The following is an 18163-nucleotide window of genomic DNA, read 5'->3' as shown; positions in this document are numbered from 1 at the left end:
AAAAAAAAAAAAAAAAAAAGAAAAAGAAAGAAAGAAGACAATTGAGTATATTTTCCAGGACATATTATCCCAGAGAACAAAAAAATTAGGAAACATGATCTTCTACAGTAATCTGTCAAATTTGAGGTTGAGTATATCTAATATTGTTTGTTGACATCAGTATTCTAAAGAGTTTCTGTCAGATGTGGTGGCACATGCCTGTAATCCCAGCACTTGGGAGGCTGAGGCAGGAAGATCGTTTCAAGTAAGACAGTGATCTCAAGGCCAGACTGTGTCTCAAAACCCAAAAACAAAACAGAAAATTCTAATGAGTTTTTAAGCTAAAAGAAACAACTTTCAAGTCAGCAAAGTTTATGTAGCTACTGAACTACTGATATGGACTATCTGGTGGTAGTAGTAAGGAATAATTTTGCTAGGTACCCACAATGGTAAAATCTAACTTTTAGAGATGTGCACTGAAAATTTTTTGTTTTGTTTTGTTTGTCTGTTTGGCCAAGGTCTCACTACACTGATCAGGTTGGTCTAGAAATCTGGGCTCCAGTGATCTTTCTGCCTCAGTTTCCAGAAAACTGAGACTAAAGATACATACTACCACACCTGACTTGAAATTTTTATGAATGAAATAATACATGGAATTTGCTTCAAAACAATTAAGTGCATTGTAGGACAGGGAAGGCGGAAGAATACCTAGGAGGAATATGACATTAGCTTGGCCATGGGTTGGGTGAAAATTATTAAAGATGAATGATGGGGACAAAGGTGTTAATATATTTTCTCTCCTGTTAAGTATTTAAAATATTATAAAATAATTTAAAATAATAAAAATAAATGTGCCTACTTTATACCCAACAGTACAAATAGTTTAGCATGCTGTGGGTAGGAAAATACAAGAATAAGATGTAGTTTCCAATCTCAGTTTAAAGTGGGTGATACATTCAAACAAATAGAGACATTATAGCATCACATAAAAGATTCTACTTTTGGGCCAATGAGATAGCTCAGCAGACTAAGCACCAGCTTAGGCAAGCGCAGGGGTCTTGGTTCAATCCCTGGCATGCTGGTCCCATGCTGAGCTAGCCACAGAGTCTGGGCATGGTGGTGCATGCCTATAATCCCAGCACTGGGAAGGCTCAAAACAGGAAGATCACTATGAGTATGAGCTGTGTAGTGAGACCCTGTACCAAATATATTAAAAAAAATAAGATTCCATTTTTTTGAAAAGATAGCTTCTAGATTAATAAAGAAAGGAGGAGGAGAGTATTCTGTTTCATGACAGATAAATTGAGAGTAGCTTAACTAGAAGAGGAAATATCAGGTAGAGCAATAACATGAACAACAGGGCAAAATCACAACTGATAGGACTGTGCGTGTGTAAGTATGTGCACTTGTGAGAACCTGTATACACAATAATTAAGAATGTGAGCTTGTGAATCTTCATGAGATGGTGTGTATAGGTATAAGAATGTGTACTTCCTAAGTGTATGTGCATATATGACAGTAGGTATGCATGTGCTTGTATATGCAGGGAAGTGTAAATATGCAAGTATGTACAGTTGTGTAACGCCTGTGCATACATGAGCATATGTTTTGGCTGCACACACAGGAAAAGACTGCAGAGGAAGAGTGGTGCCAAATGGCAGGGTATCTTTCAGGCTCACCAATGACTGGGAGCCAGCTACTGGGGAGGAGTGACATGGGGAGCTGGTGCTTTAAGACGAGCAGGAAGAGGCACAGGTCAGGTGAGATGAGAGCTCAATGTACCACACCAACAGCAGAGACAGAGGAGAGAGGTTACATGTGAGCAAGCCTCTAGACAAAGGCTTCAACTGGAAACCTTACCTGGGTGCCTAAGTGGATATGGTATCACAACAACAAAGTTAAGGAAGAGAATTAGTATGGCCTAGGTAATGCACTGGCAAGCACTGCATGTGCTTATGAGAAAACTAAGGATGTCTAAGACCCAGCTGGACAGACAAATCTGAGGCTTGAAAGATCTGGTTAAGCTGCAAATACTACAGATTTAGCATACAGCGTGCAATAAAAGTCTGAGAATATGTATGTCACATGAGGAAAATAGGCTGAAGATGGAATGACATGGGGAAGAAAATACAAAGCAGAGGGAAGAGGGAATTGCAAAAGGATTGCTAGAGAGGTATGTGGAGAGGAATATAGAACGTGACATGCTCTATCGTGCCAAATAAAACTGTTATTTTGCGTTAGAAACATTCGGAGGGGGGGGAGACAACACAGTTATGCAGACAAAGAGCCCAGAGCAAGGGCAAAGTTTTGTATCTCAAGGCACCTTGGTCAGGGCTGCACACATATTCAGTGTGTAGGTGACACAGAGGAGACACTATGCACAACGCCTGGAGGTGGAAGCAGGGGGCAAGGGAGGATACCTGTCCAGAAACCTGGGCCAGGGAGGTCAAAGAGCCCTGTGACAAAGGCAGTCACATGGTGTCAAGGAAGTTGGGGTTGGGGGTGGGGGGTAAAAAAAGGGAGGTACGATAAAGTTCTACTCATTTTACAAGTACAAAGACTAATTCTCCACACCTGTTTTGGTTTCTTCTTCGGCTATATAAGCACTGAGCAAAATACTAGAAATTGAGATAATTTTTCTAAAAACCTTATCAAATAGGGTTCATCTCATAACTCTATACCTTAAGGATGTTACAACAAAGTTACATATAAAAAGGAAAATTAGGGCTGGTGAGATGGCTCAGGGGTCGAAAGCACCTACTTAGAACAAGCTTAGCAAAGCACATGGACCCGGTTCAATCCCCCAGCACCACATGCCAGCCAGCCCCACCCCCTGGTGGGCTGAGCTGGCCACACACACACACACACACACACACACATAAATAAAAATTTAAAAATAATTAAAAATAATTTTTTAAAAAAGGAAAATTACACAATTGAGGCAACTATCACACAGAGGAACGTAAATAATACTCATATAGTCATTCAACAGTACATGAAGGGGCTGGAGAGATGGCTCAGTGGTCTAAAGCACCTATTTGGAACAAGCTTGGCAAAGCACAGGGACCACAGTTCGATTCCCCAGCACCACATGCCAGCCAGCCTCGCCCCCTGGTGGGCTGAGCTGGCCACACACACACACACACACACACACACACACAATAAATAAATAAAGATTAACTTAAAAAAAAAAACAGTACATGAAGATTTGATTTTATTAAAAGGAAACATGACAAAACTCTAAGAGAAAGCGCCTCAGACAAAAGATCACATGGATGCTCAGAGCACAGTACACTTCCTGATATAGAGATATGCACGTGTATATGAAGTGTGTGTGTACACACAGCACACTCTCAAGAAAAGCACGGATATGCACATGTGTTCAAACACGGCTCTGTAAAGATGCAGGCATGTTCGTTATACACAGCTGCTTCTTATGTGAATCAAGGCTGAAGCAATGAAGTGTAATTCAGCAGAGATCACTCTGCTGGGAGCTAAGCTAATGCAGTCTAAATATTATAAACTGCTTTCCAATAATCTAATTTAAGGATGAAGCTCAGAGCCACAGTGACAGTGATCAGCAGTCTGAGCTGTGCAGGAGTCGGCACCAGCCCTCATGTGTCCAGGGCACTGTGTCATGCGTACAGAACAGAGCTCACCGACCTAAGCTCCAGGACTACTACTATAGGGTGTCTGGAAAGTTTAATAAAAAATTACACAACAGAGAGACATAATAACCTCAGTAATATACCCAGCTATCCTTAGGGGATTTACTTTTTCACTGTTCATTAATAGTATCTTAATGTACCGTCAATACTTCACAAGCAACAGAAGAAATTTAATGATCAACTTATTAAAAACATAAGCTCTTAAACATAACTCCATAAGGGACAAATTTCAACATGAAGTTCTCTTACTGGATTTGTAATTGTGATGATTTCTCCTTCACTAACTGTCAGTTCATTATTTCCAGGTTCAGCAGCAAAATCATACATAACTCGAGCCTGTTGGGAATGGAAAAGAACAAAGGGAGTTATACATGTAAACCAAAGAACAAACATCCAAATAACCTGTACAGTTTGCTTTATAAACGTTCTGGCTGACAGGAAAGAAAGACACATTACCAAAAAATTCACCTGATATACTCGTATTGAGGCAGTTCTCACACAGAGGTGACAGAATTGCAGGAATTGCTCCTAAAAATCTTTTAAGTGGGATGAAGGATTCACAGCTAGTGATAAAAGGGGATAGAGGATAGGGGCAGGGGATACTACAGTTCTAAAACATATTTAAACATAAAAGATTGATAGGTGAATATGTGATAAAGCAGTCATGATAAAATTTATAGAATCTAAATGGTGAGTTATGTTATTAAATGGAAAATTGTTTTAACTCTTCTACGTGCTTGAAATTTTTCCTACTTTAGAAGCAAATGATATGGTAATCTGCCAATCAAGAAATCCCATCAGCTCCTTTTTCTCCATCCCAAGTTTAGTGAAGGGGTGAAGGACAGAAGCAAGCAACCAAGCACTGACAGCACTGTACTCTCCCTGAGCCAGGACAAAGGACAAAGAAACCATGAGGAGGTGTTTTTCTCACACAGCTGCGAAGTAGATAAAATTCTGCTTGTCATGTTGTGGGATATTTTTAAAAAACATGTCACATCAACCTCAGTCCTCCGTGCAATGAGCACAGCAAGGAGATAAAAGCCTGAGGATGCCCTGCGGAAGGAAGTGAGCTTCCCCTGGAGAAGAGCCCAGAGTGTGGACCGAGCCAAGCTCCAGGGCGGCAAGAGGAACCTGCTATGGTGTTACTGTTCCCTAAGAATCCCGCTTTTCTAAAGTCAGCTAAATCAAATTAATCCCCAAACACAGAATGTCTAAGTCTTTTATTTATTCACCTTATGATCTGGTAAAAATAGACAGCAAGACAGACACAAAATGAGTGAATGGGTATTCTCTAATACATTTACATTTTGCTGAACATTTACCCACTGCTATAGTGAATGTTTTTGTCTTCTCTTAAATTCCTGTTGATAAAAGATGAGGGGATTACAATTTTGAAATACATTAAAAAATACAATGGAGTGATGGGTAAGTATACAGCAGCCATCATACAAGGTCACAGAACTTAAGTGATGGGTTGTGTTAAGTGGGAAATTATTTCAACTGTTCCACATGTTTGAAATTTTTCCTACTAAGATGCTGCAAACTGTCAATGCAACAGTGTCAAGAGGTGGGACCCAATGGGGGTGTTGCGTTCTCCCGGACTAACGCCACCTTAGGAGAAGCTGTGGGCGTCAGTCCATTCACTCCTGCTCTTCTACCATGGGAGGAGGCCTCCTCTCCTTTGTAGGACAAAGTATTCAAGGCACCATCCTAGAAGCAGACTCCAGGCCTAACCTGCAAAGGCCTGGCCTTGAATCAACCAACCTGCAGAACTGTGAGAATAAATTTCTAGTCTCTATAAATTGTCCAGTATTCAGTAGAATACGCACTTCCCTCAGGGGCCTGAGTTCAATCCCCAGCTCCGCAAAAAAAAAAAAAAGAACTAAGACATTCATAGAAAAATAATCATGCGCCCTGCAACCACCGGGGATTGAACTCAGGACCTTGTGCTACTGAGCCATCTCCCCAGCCCCAAAACAACTAGAGGTGCCTTTTTGAAATTAGAACAGTCAAATGATCATTAACACGTCACTAGAAAAAAATGTAACCCTTCAGTCTAGAGAAGAAAAAGCTTACGTGAGGCCGGGAATCTTTAGCACTGAAAACCTTTTATCTTCCCTCTCACTGTGCTTGACTTCCATCTCTCTCTAACGTTCTACTGTTACCAAGCCCCATTTTCTCCTCTTCTGCAGCACTGACAGTATACAAATTGATAAAAATTATATCCTCAACTCCAAATGCCAGTCAGTCTATTTTTTACGTGGCCTTCAGAGAAAAGGACCATGTTTTTACTCCCACCTTTTCCAATGTTAGAGACATACTTTAAGAAATATTTCCTTGGTCCAGAGGGGAGGAGTGGCTCAGTGCTGCAGTGCTTGCCTGGTAGGAGCAAAGCTCTGAGTTCGATCCCCAGCTCCATTGTGTCTTCAAAAGCTGTATTTCCATAAAGTTCCTGGTTCACAGATACCTTCATTCTACATATTCAAAACCTACTGCCAACCACAACTCATCTCGTCTATAGATATTTCTTTCTTTTTTTTTTTTTTTTTTTGCGGAACCGGGGATTGAACTCAGGCCCTTGCGCTTGCCAGGGAAGCGCTTATTCCACTGAGCCACCTCCCTGGCCCTATAGATATTTCAAAAGCACCACAGATTCATCTTAGCAGACATCAATCTCACATATCTGTTCCATTAACTACTAATCTCAAACATCTTGAACATTTCCTTTTCTGAGGAAAAGAACATGCAAATGTTTGTTAGTTACTACTTATGTTACCCACATCTATTATTTTGTCTGCCCCACATCCTTTCTTTTTGCTCCTGCCTAACTCCCAGTGACTACAGAACACTTGCATTAGTATGAAATGTAACTTTTAAAGAATATTTGCAACTCACATCAGAAAAGGTTATTTCTTTTAATATATACAACGGGTTCCTAGAGTTCAAGATAAAGACCAACAACCGGGGCAGAGGAACAAAGTTCACAGAAAAATACGTGACTCTTGAACATATGAAATATTGCTAATCTCAAACATAATGAAAGACAAATTAATCTGGCATATGTTGCCATGTTTCACTTCATTAGGATTCTTACTATTTAAGCATCCACCAGTAGTATACATGAATAGTAAATAATAATAGTTCTGCACAACTTCACAAACAAAATAAAGCACCAACGTTTGCCTTTCTGCTAATGTGATAGGTGATGAATGCTACCCCATTATGGTTTTCAAGATACAATTATTCTTCGCTATAGTTTGGATCTTAAAGGTCCAAAGGCCCATGTGTTGGAGATTCAGTTACCAGTCTATAGCACTAGTAACAAGTGGTGGAACTTTTAGAACTGGGACCTAATACAGTCCTTAGGGGTGTTTCTTTGAAGGGCACTATGGAACCCTGGCCTCTTCCCCCTCTTTTCTTTTACTTGCTGGTGCTACCTGAGCAGTTTTAGTTCATCATGCACTCCCATGTGCTGTCATGCCACAGGAATACAGAGCTGCAAATTTTTTTTTTTAAATTGGAGCTGGGGCTGCCTAAAGTGTGGAGCCAAGGGTTTGATCCTCTATACTATGGGGCAGGGGGAGGGATTTAAAGAGCTGTCTTTCACCATAACCTAGGATGCTTAGAATTATGTAGAAAACATTGAAATATATGAAAATAATTCCCTGGTTATAACAAAGCAAAAATATTCTCCAGTTTAACTCAAAAGCGGATTAGAAGACCATCAGAATCCATATCAAAGGCTACAATACGCAGTTAAACCATCTTCTAAGAGTTCCCATTCTGAAAGCAGTTTAAATTTCACTGTACACAGATATATATAAATATTAATATTTACATTAATATAAATAATGAATTTTATGACATATATAAATATTATGCTGCACACTTTTACAATGAAGGTAATAAGAAGTCAACGCATTCCCACCAGCTTGAACCACCAGGATGTATAAACATGATAATCCCATTAGGCAGCACAGGACCATCACACATGTAGAGCCCCATGATGAACATGTTTAAAGCAGGAAAGTTTAAAATTGTTCCTTTTACCCTGCCAAAATACGTGAAAATAGTTTTAAAAGTATCCTTCAAAATGTTATGCATTTTACAACACACACCCATATGGCGGCCTGAGCCAACCAAAACAAAAAAAAAAGTCCTTCTCAAAATGTTATGCATTTAATATTTGTTTGCACAAAATTATTCAAAAACAAATACAGAACCAGTTATACAGAACCACAGCATACACAAGTCTTCTACACTTCATTTTTGGTCTGATCTTCGCACTCATATCAGTACATCTACCTGTTTTTTTTTATCACTGCTACAAGGTTACTAATCCACCCTTTTAAAAATATTTATTTATTTATTTGATACAAGGTCTCCTTATGCAGTTTGGACTGGTAGTGATCCTCCTGTCTCAGCCTCCCCAGCAGTGGGATTACAGGTGTGCACCACCATGCCCAGTTTCAGTGGTCAGTATTCTGGGGCTGGCACGCAGTACTGAGGATTCAATTCAGGTTCTTACGCTTGCCAGGTGGGCACTTTGACCACCGAGCTACCTCCCCAGCCTACTAATCCACTCTTAAGTTTTTTTTTTTTTTTCTCTAAATGCCCTAAGAGGTGGTTTGGCTGGCTGGAGTGTTGTGGGGATCGAACTACAGCAACCTGAGGCTGACAGCTTTGTGGAAGCAGCCACTTAAACAACTGAGCTAAGGCCAGGCCCCCTAATCCACTCTTAACTTGAAGACAAAACTTAGCTGTAGCTAAGAAAATCATCTCAAGGGCCAGCAAGATAGCTGAACAGATTAAACACCTGCTTAGCCAAGCACAGGGGCCTGGGTTTGATCGCTGGCACCACATGCCATGCCAGCTCCACCCCAGGATGCACTGAGCTGGCCATGGAGACTGGGCATGGTGGTGTGGGCCTGGAATCCCAGACTAGTGAGGCTGAAAACAGGATCGCTGAGTCTGAGCTGCAGAGTGAGACCCTGTACTAAGTACATTTATAAAAAAAAAAAAAAAAAAAAAAAGAAAAGAAAAGATTAACTTGTACTCCAAATTAAAACAGTTGCATTGTTTTTCTTGATTGTAAAACTACATGTTTACTGCAGGGAAAAGTATATTTAAAAAGCTGAAGAGCAAAGAGTACCCAAATCCCAAAGAGAGCTAGTAGAATAACTCGCTCCAGCAACAATGCCTGTCTCCCACCTCCTCACCAGCACTGTGTACTGACAATGTGGTTCATTCTTCCCAAAAGGGGAAAAGAAATGCAATCACAGGCAATCTAGAGTATGAGCTGGTTTAGAGCCAGGCACAAGGGTTCAAATCCACATTCCACCACTCTTGAAAACTTGGTCAGACTTGTAAACTTCATGTCTTAAATTCCTCAAGAATAAGATAACAGCATGTGCTTTGTGACATGAATGAGAAATGAAGTAATAAAAATAAAGCACAGGGAAAACTGACTGTACAGAAGGCCAGCAAATGCTAGTCATTATGACCTTGGAACATTATATATGTGAGGCTTAAAATAATGTATTACAGTAAGACACGTTGCCATGAGTCTCCCTTAAAACACTTGACTTGTCTTCAACACACTTAACCCACCAATCTTGGCCAATCTCTAAGTTTTACTGTATTTATTTAATTTGTATACTTTGTGGAATACACTATGGGAAATCAATACATGTATACAATGTGTATACAAATCAAGATAATATGCATTTCCATCTCTTCTACCATTAATTATTTCTCTATGTTGGGAATTCTCTACTCATTTAGATTACAGGATTAGCTATCGCTTGTGTCTAGATGTCCCATCCAAAGTCATGCAGTCATGGCAAGAGAGGGAGCTTTACAAGTGGTTGAATCTAGAGTACCTGATGCTGGGATTAAGGGTGTGATTAGTAAATAGTCCACTGACTGGTTTGGCTAGGATTAAGGGTTGTAAGTACTTACTGCCCCCAGGGAGTATCCTGCATACAATACATGAAACAAAAAAGGCTTTCTCCCCCTACTCCCCAGTTCACCCCATCCCTGCCTGTCTTTGGCTGTCTTCTGTTTTGGGCAATTTCTGAAGCAGTCCCAGAAGTTCTTTCTTGAGTGTCTTTATGAGGTATGGTAAAAAATGGAGCAGCCAAGTGCCATCCAACAGAGTGGCAGACTTATAAAAATATTACTGTGTGTTTTCATCCATCTTATTCACCAGACCTGTTGTCATGTAACTTCAAGCTCTTTCCTAAAGTAAAAAGGACCATGAAAGGTAAACATTTTCAACTGATTCAGCACATTGAGGCTGGCATAACAACGCAGCTAAAGACATTCATTCACACAAGAAAATTTCCAGAACTGCTTCAGAAAGTGGCAGAACAGTAATAACTGTGTTTGAAGTTAGGGGCGCTATCTGGTAGTGGTAGCAATCAACAGCAATGAGTCTTTTACTATAATAAAATTTAGACATCACCATAGTTTTTTTTAATCACAACTCGCATATTCTGCCTTTGCTGAAAATAGTGTCATATAGTGGATAACTACTTTCTCTTCACAGACTACGAACCTCAGGAGTCAAAGGAGAGTGGAGCCCCAGCTACTGAGTCCCACGGAAGTTGTTTCTGGAGTTTGCTACTTCCCATAATTGCAAACAAACCAATCAAGCAGGAGTCAGCCAGACCGCCCAATTGTACTGTGGGGCCCATGGAGCCTGACAGCCCAGGCGGCATCAGCAGGCCTGGTACTCACGGAGCTGAAAGCAGGAACCATCCCCAGACCAAAGCCACAACAGGAAAGTGGCAGGTCCTAGGACAGTCCTCTTTACTTGACTAGGGAACAAGCATCTCTAACATACTCTTGCATGAAATGAGGCAGGGCTTATCTGATCTCACTGACCATTCTAATAGGAGCCAAAATATTCTGTTTCGTGTATCTGTGGCTGGGAAGCAGACCCAGGGCCTTGCCCGTGGTAGGCAAGTGTTCTATCACTGTGCCATGATCTTCGATCCCACAAACATGTCATGCCTTCTTCCCCAGGATTTTTATCTGTGTGCACCTTCTCTCTTTTTGTCACTTGGCTAAATCCTACTCATTGACCAGCTTATATTTCATGTGTGGGAAGCATTCTATGACTTCCAAAATCTGTCATGTACCTATCCCTCCAACTCCCTGCCTTAGAACAATATACTTTCCCTACCACTGTCTGCACACTGTACTATTATTGCTCATTTACACATCTGCATTCTATTAAGTTTCCTATCTTGCACAGCACAGTACCTGGCTGAATAGCCACACAAGTATTTGTTAAAGGGTTGAATTATTAATCCATTTGCCACACAGAACAATGCCTGCTTAGTGCTTAGTTTAACTTAGTGAATTCATTGCCACTTCCAAATAAAACAGATCTTACTAATTCAAAGTACAGAAAATACAGCTTTCTGCAGATGAAAAATATTTCCTCTAAGTTTAATGCCCCTGCAAGTTCCTTTGGATCTATTTAAAGAATTCAAGTTACATACATTTTATCCAACTAAATAGGAGTATTACTTAAGTGAAATGCACAGATCTTTAAAATTAAACTACTCAAAATGATACTTCTCCTTTAGGCCATCTACCTGAAAACACATGCAACCGCTTATCTAAGGCATATAGTCTCTGTTTTACACAATTCTTGGACTAGGACCAGTCTTCTTAGCTTTGACTTATTTTATCAGTGCTTGTTTAGAACAATTTCTCTTTGATTCATGTGGGGAATATGAACATCCCCAGTGAATTACAGCTGGTTTGTATTGGAAAACTGCACAGTTAAATGTAAAATAAGACTCCCAAAGAGAATGAAAATTAAAAAAAAAAATACAATTTGACTAGCTAACTTAAATTCACCATACAAAAATGGAAGAATAACTCAGATATGAACAAAGGAAGAGATCTTGACTAAAGCACTACTCAGCAAAGGTCAAAAGATATAAAGTGAGGACTTACTATATGCAAAGGCCAGAAGATAAGACCTTTGGGTGTGGTCTCCCTAGACACCTTTACAGCTGGACATGTATACCCTGATGAGATTTTTTTGCTATATCTTCTTTTTCCCTCCTAGCAAGCTACCTGTTTTGAGGCATAGTGACCAAGAAATATAAGAAGTGGTATATGAAGCTTTTCACCCTAATCCTTCTACAGTGATAGCGACCACCCTGGAGCCTAGCGTACCCTGGCTCTGGAACTCCCTCTTAGCGCTAATCTTCTACCCATTCAACTCTGTACTGCTGTGAGAAATTCTCTTGACAAAGCTGAGTGACCATCTCACCCATCAAAAGCTATTAATGATTCCCTTCCCTAGTCAAGGTTTACTTCATTTTCCTGGCCTTCAAGATCTGTTTAGTCTAACCCCACACGAAAAATCCAGCAGTATCTCCCCTCTACAAGAGCAAATCCTCTCTTAGATCATTCTCTTCTCTTGTCCAGTAAAACATCATGAGAATAAGCACTATGGCAGTATGTGTGTTCCTCTCTCCTTCTTTATTGGAGAGCAGCCTCCATTTGCTTACTATCCCTCTCTCTACTGTGAGCTAGAGAGGAGAACTCCGTATCCAGCTCCAGGAGAGATCTCAAGTGCTTAGCTAAGGGCATAATTAGGTATGGTGGAAAAAGGGCAGTTCTTACTCTTTTTTTGGTGGTACTGGAGATTGAATGCATGGCCTTCACATTGAGACATTCACCCGTCCATTTTGAGACAGGATTTCTCTAAGTGGCGACGTGGCTCAGGTTAGGCTGGAATTTGTGATCTTCCTGCCTCAACCTTCAAGAGTGCTGGGATTACATTTATTACATCAGGACTGTCAGAACTTTACAGATTTAGCATTCCTACAAGGGGCCAGCTCTGGCATAATCCCAGATGAGGATTCACAGCCTAGAGTAATTCATTTGCTACGAAGAAGCAAAGCTTGATAACAAAGACTGGTCTTTTCACCAAGGTGGCTCCCAGGTCATACTCAAAAATTCACTGACTGAACACCCGCCACAATCATAAACATATGAAAACAAGTAAGAGACACTGTGCTTGAATTCTCTATTGAGAACAGAATGTTTACAATACATGTACACATGAGACACAGTACGTATCTAGGCTGGAACAAAGGCACTGCCAGGGTTGGGGCATAGGTGGACGGTAACTGTGACCTGGCCTGCCTTTACTGTGCAGTTGGAAACTTGGCTTTTGTCTGTACCCACTGTCTTAATGAAAAGCATTAGTACCTCAAAAGTCTTATTTCTTTTATATGTTGAACAGTAAGCTGCGAAATATAAATAATAAAAATAGCTAAATTGAAATACCCAGAAAGATTACATGCTATCACCAGAAGCAGATTACATTACTAAATCTTCCCATATTGGTCAAGTCGAAGGAAAGAAAGCCTCTAGACACTGTTAATGAATACTTGCTTCATACTTGCAAGATCTTTTGAACTTATATCACAGTTGTGAACTATTTTCTTCTTTTATAAAGTAGAAAAATGATACTTCCATAGCACTTTAGTGAATTATGTTATTTTTAAAGACAACCTAAAATATTTTTATTGAAAATATATGGATATGGTTAATCATTTTGTAAATCATGATAATCGCACTAGAATACTTATGTATTAAAGAAAGTGGATCAATTAACAAAAATAATAAACAAGACTGAATTCAACATCTGGCATCAATTATTTTAAAAATCCCAAAATGGAGGGTCAGCCAAATAGCTCAGAGGATTAAAGCACCTGCAAGAAGGCACAGGGGCTGGGGTTTTGATCCCCAGGCCTGCCAGAGTTGGCCCTGCCCCCGTGGTGCCCTGAGACAGCTACTAAGACTGGGTGTGCTGGTGTACACCTATAATCCCAGCTCTTGGGACGCTGTAAACAGGTGGATCAATATGAGTGGGATCTAGTAGTGAGACCCTGAACACCCTGTAGACCCTTCCCTAAAATACAAAATAAAATAAAAATAAAAATCCCAAAATGGAACCCTAACTCTAACCTAAGCAATCCCAGGTAATTAGCCATAAATCTTAAAAAACACGACCCATTCACAAGAGAGTATCAGGCATTCTGTGTTCCTCACTACCACCTTCCCAGATTCAGTGACATACGTTGTATGTAACGTGACATGTTGAGCTCTTGAATTTAAAAACCTACTCTAAGAATACACAGAGCAACTCCGATTACACCGACTGAATCATATGCTTACCAATAACGGATTGTGATTGTTCTTAAACCTGCTTATTCCAGAAGTAATTACTGTAGCTATGCAACTGAATTATTATATAAACTAATAAGTATGAAAAAGTAACTCTTTCGAAGAAATCTAAATAGAATATTTTGAGGAACCTTGATAAAAATAAATTGCCAAAAAGTTCACTACCAAATTAAGTGTAGCTGTAACAATAGTAAAGACACATGGGAAATATTCTTTAAATCTAGGATTCTTACACACAATGATTTGAAATTGTTGCCAGCTGGTAATTCCTACTCTAGCATGAATTCTGAGGACTGTAAGTCAGGTACAGCATGTAAAACATGTTGAACATTTTAAGGAAACTGCTTTAAATGGATATCAGGTAAAGATTTTTTGAAGCATTCCAAGACACTATGTGGATGAGGATTTAGAAGGAACCAGGCCACAGACACAAAGTATTTATCAGCATTCAATGTTCACTGGTTCCTGCAAGTGGTTTAGTGTGACAAGCCCTGGACAAAATTCTAGAGCAATATCAGAGAAATTGATTATTTGTACCTTCTTTGAAATATACCTTTAATCAAGGCAAGACCAATTAAAGAGACCTCAAGGGGCCAGGGAGATGGCTCAGTGGAATAAATGCTTTCCTGGTGAGCACAAGGGCCTGAGTTCAATCCCTGGTTCCACCAAAAAAAAAAAAAAAAGACCTCAAACTTAAATGAGGGGGCTGGTGAGATGGCTCAGTGGTCTAAAGCGCCTACTTAGAACAAGCTTGGCAAAGCACAGGGACCGCAGTTCAATCCCCCAGCACCACATGCCAGCCAGCCCCGCATGCCAGCCAGCCCCACCCCCTGGTGGGCTGAGCTGGCCACACACACACACACACACACACACACACAAATAAAATTAAAAAAAAAAAACTTAAATGAGATGGCAAAGTAAACACATCCTTGTTTGCTCAGTGCTACTGTAACCTATGAAAGTAGAGAAATGACCCCCTTCTACATCATAACATTTTCTGAACATAAATTTAAGATAAATATGAAATTTATTATATATATTTCTTTTATAATCCTTGTCAAAACAGTATGACTACTCATGGACAGATTTATCTAGTTTGAGACTATATCTATTTTTTTTTTTCTTCTGGCTTTGACACAGGCTTGTTTTTTTGCTCCTTCACAGTTTCTTTCCTCTTTTTTTTTTTTGGTGGAACCAGGAATTGAACTCAGGCCCTTGCACTTGCCAGAGAAGCGCTTATTCCACTGAGCCATCTCCCTGGCCCCATGCTTCACAGTTTCTAAGTAGGCAAACAGTAAAGCTGAAACTGTTTGACTTGCCAGGCAACTGTGTTATAGCTCTATCACTGATGCCTACAACTCAGGAGTCATTGTCATTATTTGGGAAATATGGATGCACATTAGTAAGCATCTCAGGGCTGGGTCATAGCTCTGTGGCCAAAGCACCTGCCTGGCAAGCACAAGGACTTAGGTTTGATCCCTCATACCACATACCCTGCCAGCCCCAGTATCCTGGGCATGGTGTGCTGGCCCCAAAACCAGGTATGGTGGTGCATGCCTGTAATCCCAGTGCTGGAGAGGCTGAGACAGGAAGACCACTATGAGTCCAAGCTGTGTAGCGAGACCCTGTACCAAATAAATAAACAAGCATCTAATTTCTCTCTCAGATAGAAGCGCATTACCACTGCCATAGTCCTTCAGTATAGCAGGGATTCCTAATGAGTCAGGAGAGAGGGGAGATTGGGAAAAAACTATCTGTTTTCTACAGAATTCTAAGGACTTAAGATGCTTTGAGTTATCACAAAGGAAATGAGTTTTAAAAGGTTTTAAAAGGTTGAGAACTTTAGGACATCATAAAGATAAGAAAACTAGAGTAGCCAGGGAGACAGCTCAGCACATAAGCACCAGCCTGGTAAACACAAGGTCCTGAGTTCAATCCCCAGTACAAAACAAAACAAAACAAAAACAAGCAAACAAAAAAACTAGAGCAGAAGCAAATTACTTTTTTCAGAAGCAGTTTTAAATGCTATCAGAATTTTAAAACTCTTATCTCCATATTTTCTGTTATTATCTGAGCTCCAATGATTACATCAACATGTCACCACAGATCTCTTCCTGATTTTTAGGGTTGTGGGTGGTGGCTACAAACACATTGTATACACTTTACTTGGCTGGTAACACAATCACAGGACAAACTATCAGGCCCATCTACAAAGCTACTGTGAAATCTCGGCATACATTTACTCTCAATTGAAATCTGAGGCCAGGGAGATAGCTCAGTTGAATAAGCGCTTGCCTGGCAAGCACAAGGGCCTGAGTTCAATCCCCAGTTCCAAAATAAATGAATAAATTAATAAATTTAAAAAAAAATCTGAGGACTAAGCGATTGTAAGAAGGTGGAGAGAAGTGACAGGTGCCTCCCCAAGCCACAAAGAACTAGTATGTAGTCATCCTCTAAGCTTCTGGGGAGAGGCACCCAGCTCCAGGTACAATTGCAAATTATTTATTATGCAGTAATTTTAAGGCCTTCAGGTTTATGCTGGCTGTTCAATAAGTTCTCTAGACGTGTGTGTGCGTGTGTGTGTGTGTGTGTGTGTGTGTGTGGTGCTGTTTGCAATGTGGGTACAAGCCCTGGGCCTTGAGCATACCAAGCACATCTCTAATACTGAGATACAACCTCATCCCAAGCATTTTAGGCATTTTTAAAAGTTAAAAATACACCTGGCTGCAGTGGTATGTTTCCATAATCTCACCTCATCAGGAGGCTGAAGCGGGAGGTTCAAAAGTTCAAGGCTAGCAAGTGCCTACTGGGGGATGCAGCTCAGTGGTGAAGCGCTTGCCTGGTATTTGAGGCCTTACATTCAACCTCCAGTACCACAAAACAAACAGAAAACATTTTGTCCTTTGGAAGAAAATAAGGTACTTAAGGAAATAAATTTTGTAATTTACAAATAACACTGTAATCCTGAATACAGGAACATTTTTCTATTTGAGTAACACTTCCTATTTATAAGATTTAATTAAACACTCTTTCATGTTAGTACAATTCAAAACAAATTAACAAAAGGTAGATAAATTTGGGGCTCTGCTCTAATTTTTCAAATTAAAAACGGAGCTTTTTCTTTATTACAAAAGGAACAAATGTTCACTACTCAAAATCTTGAGACTACAAAGGAAGCTAAATGATAAAAGCATGTATCAAAGTGTAGCCATTAAGAGAAAGGTGGCTACTTTTAGCACACAAATCTACACAATCGGGATTGAAGGGAGCCGCAAAACACACAGCACCGGCCTCGGCTGCCTGGGAAGCCCTGCTCCTGTGCCGCCGACTCTGCCCAGGCCACCTTGCCTGAAGAAATGCGTGGTGGCCTGGCTCTGAGTAAGAGCACAGTGTAAATGTCCAACTTGCCCTTCTCCCTGACAACTGCTACCGGATATTTTCCAAGTATGGCAAAGCTGTGAAGGTTACAATAATGAAAGACAAAGACACTTTGAGGAACAGTAAAGGAGTTGCATTTATATTGGTTTTAGATAAGAAAACAAAGACTGCACAAAGTTGCAGCAGAGCCATAAACAACAGTTATTTGGTAGAGTGATAAAGGTGAAAGTTGCTATTGATAATGGAAGAGCAACTGAATTCACCCGAAGGCGAAACTACCTTGATAAATCTGTTACAAATGTGAACACCTAAGCTACACTGGTCCAAAGAATATGCTCAGGGAATGTGAACCTCCAAAGAAAAGAAGAAAAAAAAAAGAAAGAAAGAAAAGAAAACTGCTGAACCGGAAGAAATGGAGGACTGGAGGACGCAGCAGGACGCCAGGATGAGGGCGAGGAGACCGCTCTGGACAGCCTCAGCCACGCCCTCGCCTGCCAGCAAGCCCAGATGGAAGAACAAAACAAATGGAAGCTCAGTACAGGCCCTTGGACCTCCGACGAGGAGGATTCTCTGTGCCCAAGGATAGAGAAGAGCGCATACTTCAGGGATGAGGAAGAGCTTAGTGATTAGTGTTGTACACTGGACATGTCAGGAAAACAAAAACCATCTGCAGTACAAGGTGTCTGCGGGCAAGGACACTTAGGACCAGAGTATTTTTTACACCAAATAGTGCACAAAGGAGGAAACAACATTTTTTTAAATGATCATGTTTTGAGTTGGGTATGGTGACAACTCCTGTACTCCTAGCATTCTGGGAGGCTGAGGTAGGCGGACTGGAAGTTCAAGTCCAGCTTGGGCAACTTAGGAAATGAACAAAACCCTATCTCAAAATATCAAAAGAAAAAAGAAAGAAA

At 40.4% G+C, this 18163-nt stretch overlaps 1 protein-coding gene and 1 pseudogene across 1 annotated transcript in view; one reads left to right on the top strand and one right to left on the bottom strand.

Annotated features, from left to right (window-relative positions):
* Positions 1-18163, bottom strand: part of Snx9 (sorting nexin 9) — a 107231-nt gene that overhangs the window by 79937 nt on the left and 9131 nt on the right. The window contains exon 2 of the mRNA XM_023712216.1: positions 3897-3983. Within this exon, the coding sequence (XP_023567984.1) occupies positions 3897-3974 (78 nt within the window). The 5' untranslated portion in view covers positions 3975-3983. The remainder of the gene's footprint in view (positions 1-3896; positions 3984-18163) is intronic.
* Positions 17228-17879, top strand: LOC101568367 (annotated as a pseudogene).

Source organism: Octodon degus, unplaced genomic scaffold (assembly GCF_000260255.1).
Source record: "Octodon degus isolate 3935 unplaced genomic scaffold, OctDeg1.0 scaffold00024, whole genome shotgun sequence".
Lineage (NCBI taxonomy): Eukaryota > Metazoa > Chordata > Mammalia > Rodentia > Octodontidae > Octodon > Octodon degus.
The sequence above is the reverse complement of the archived record's forward strand: the minus strand, read 5'-3'. Positions and strand labels throughout refer to the sequence as shown.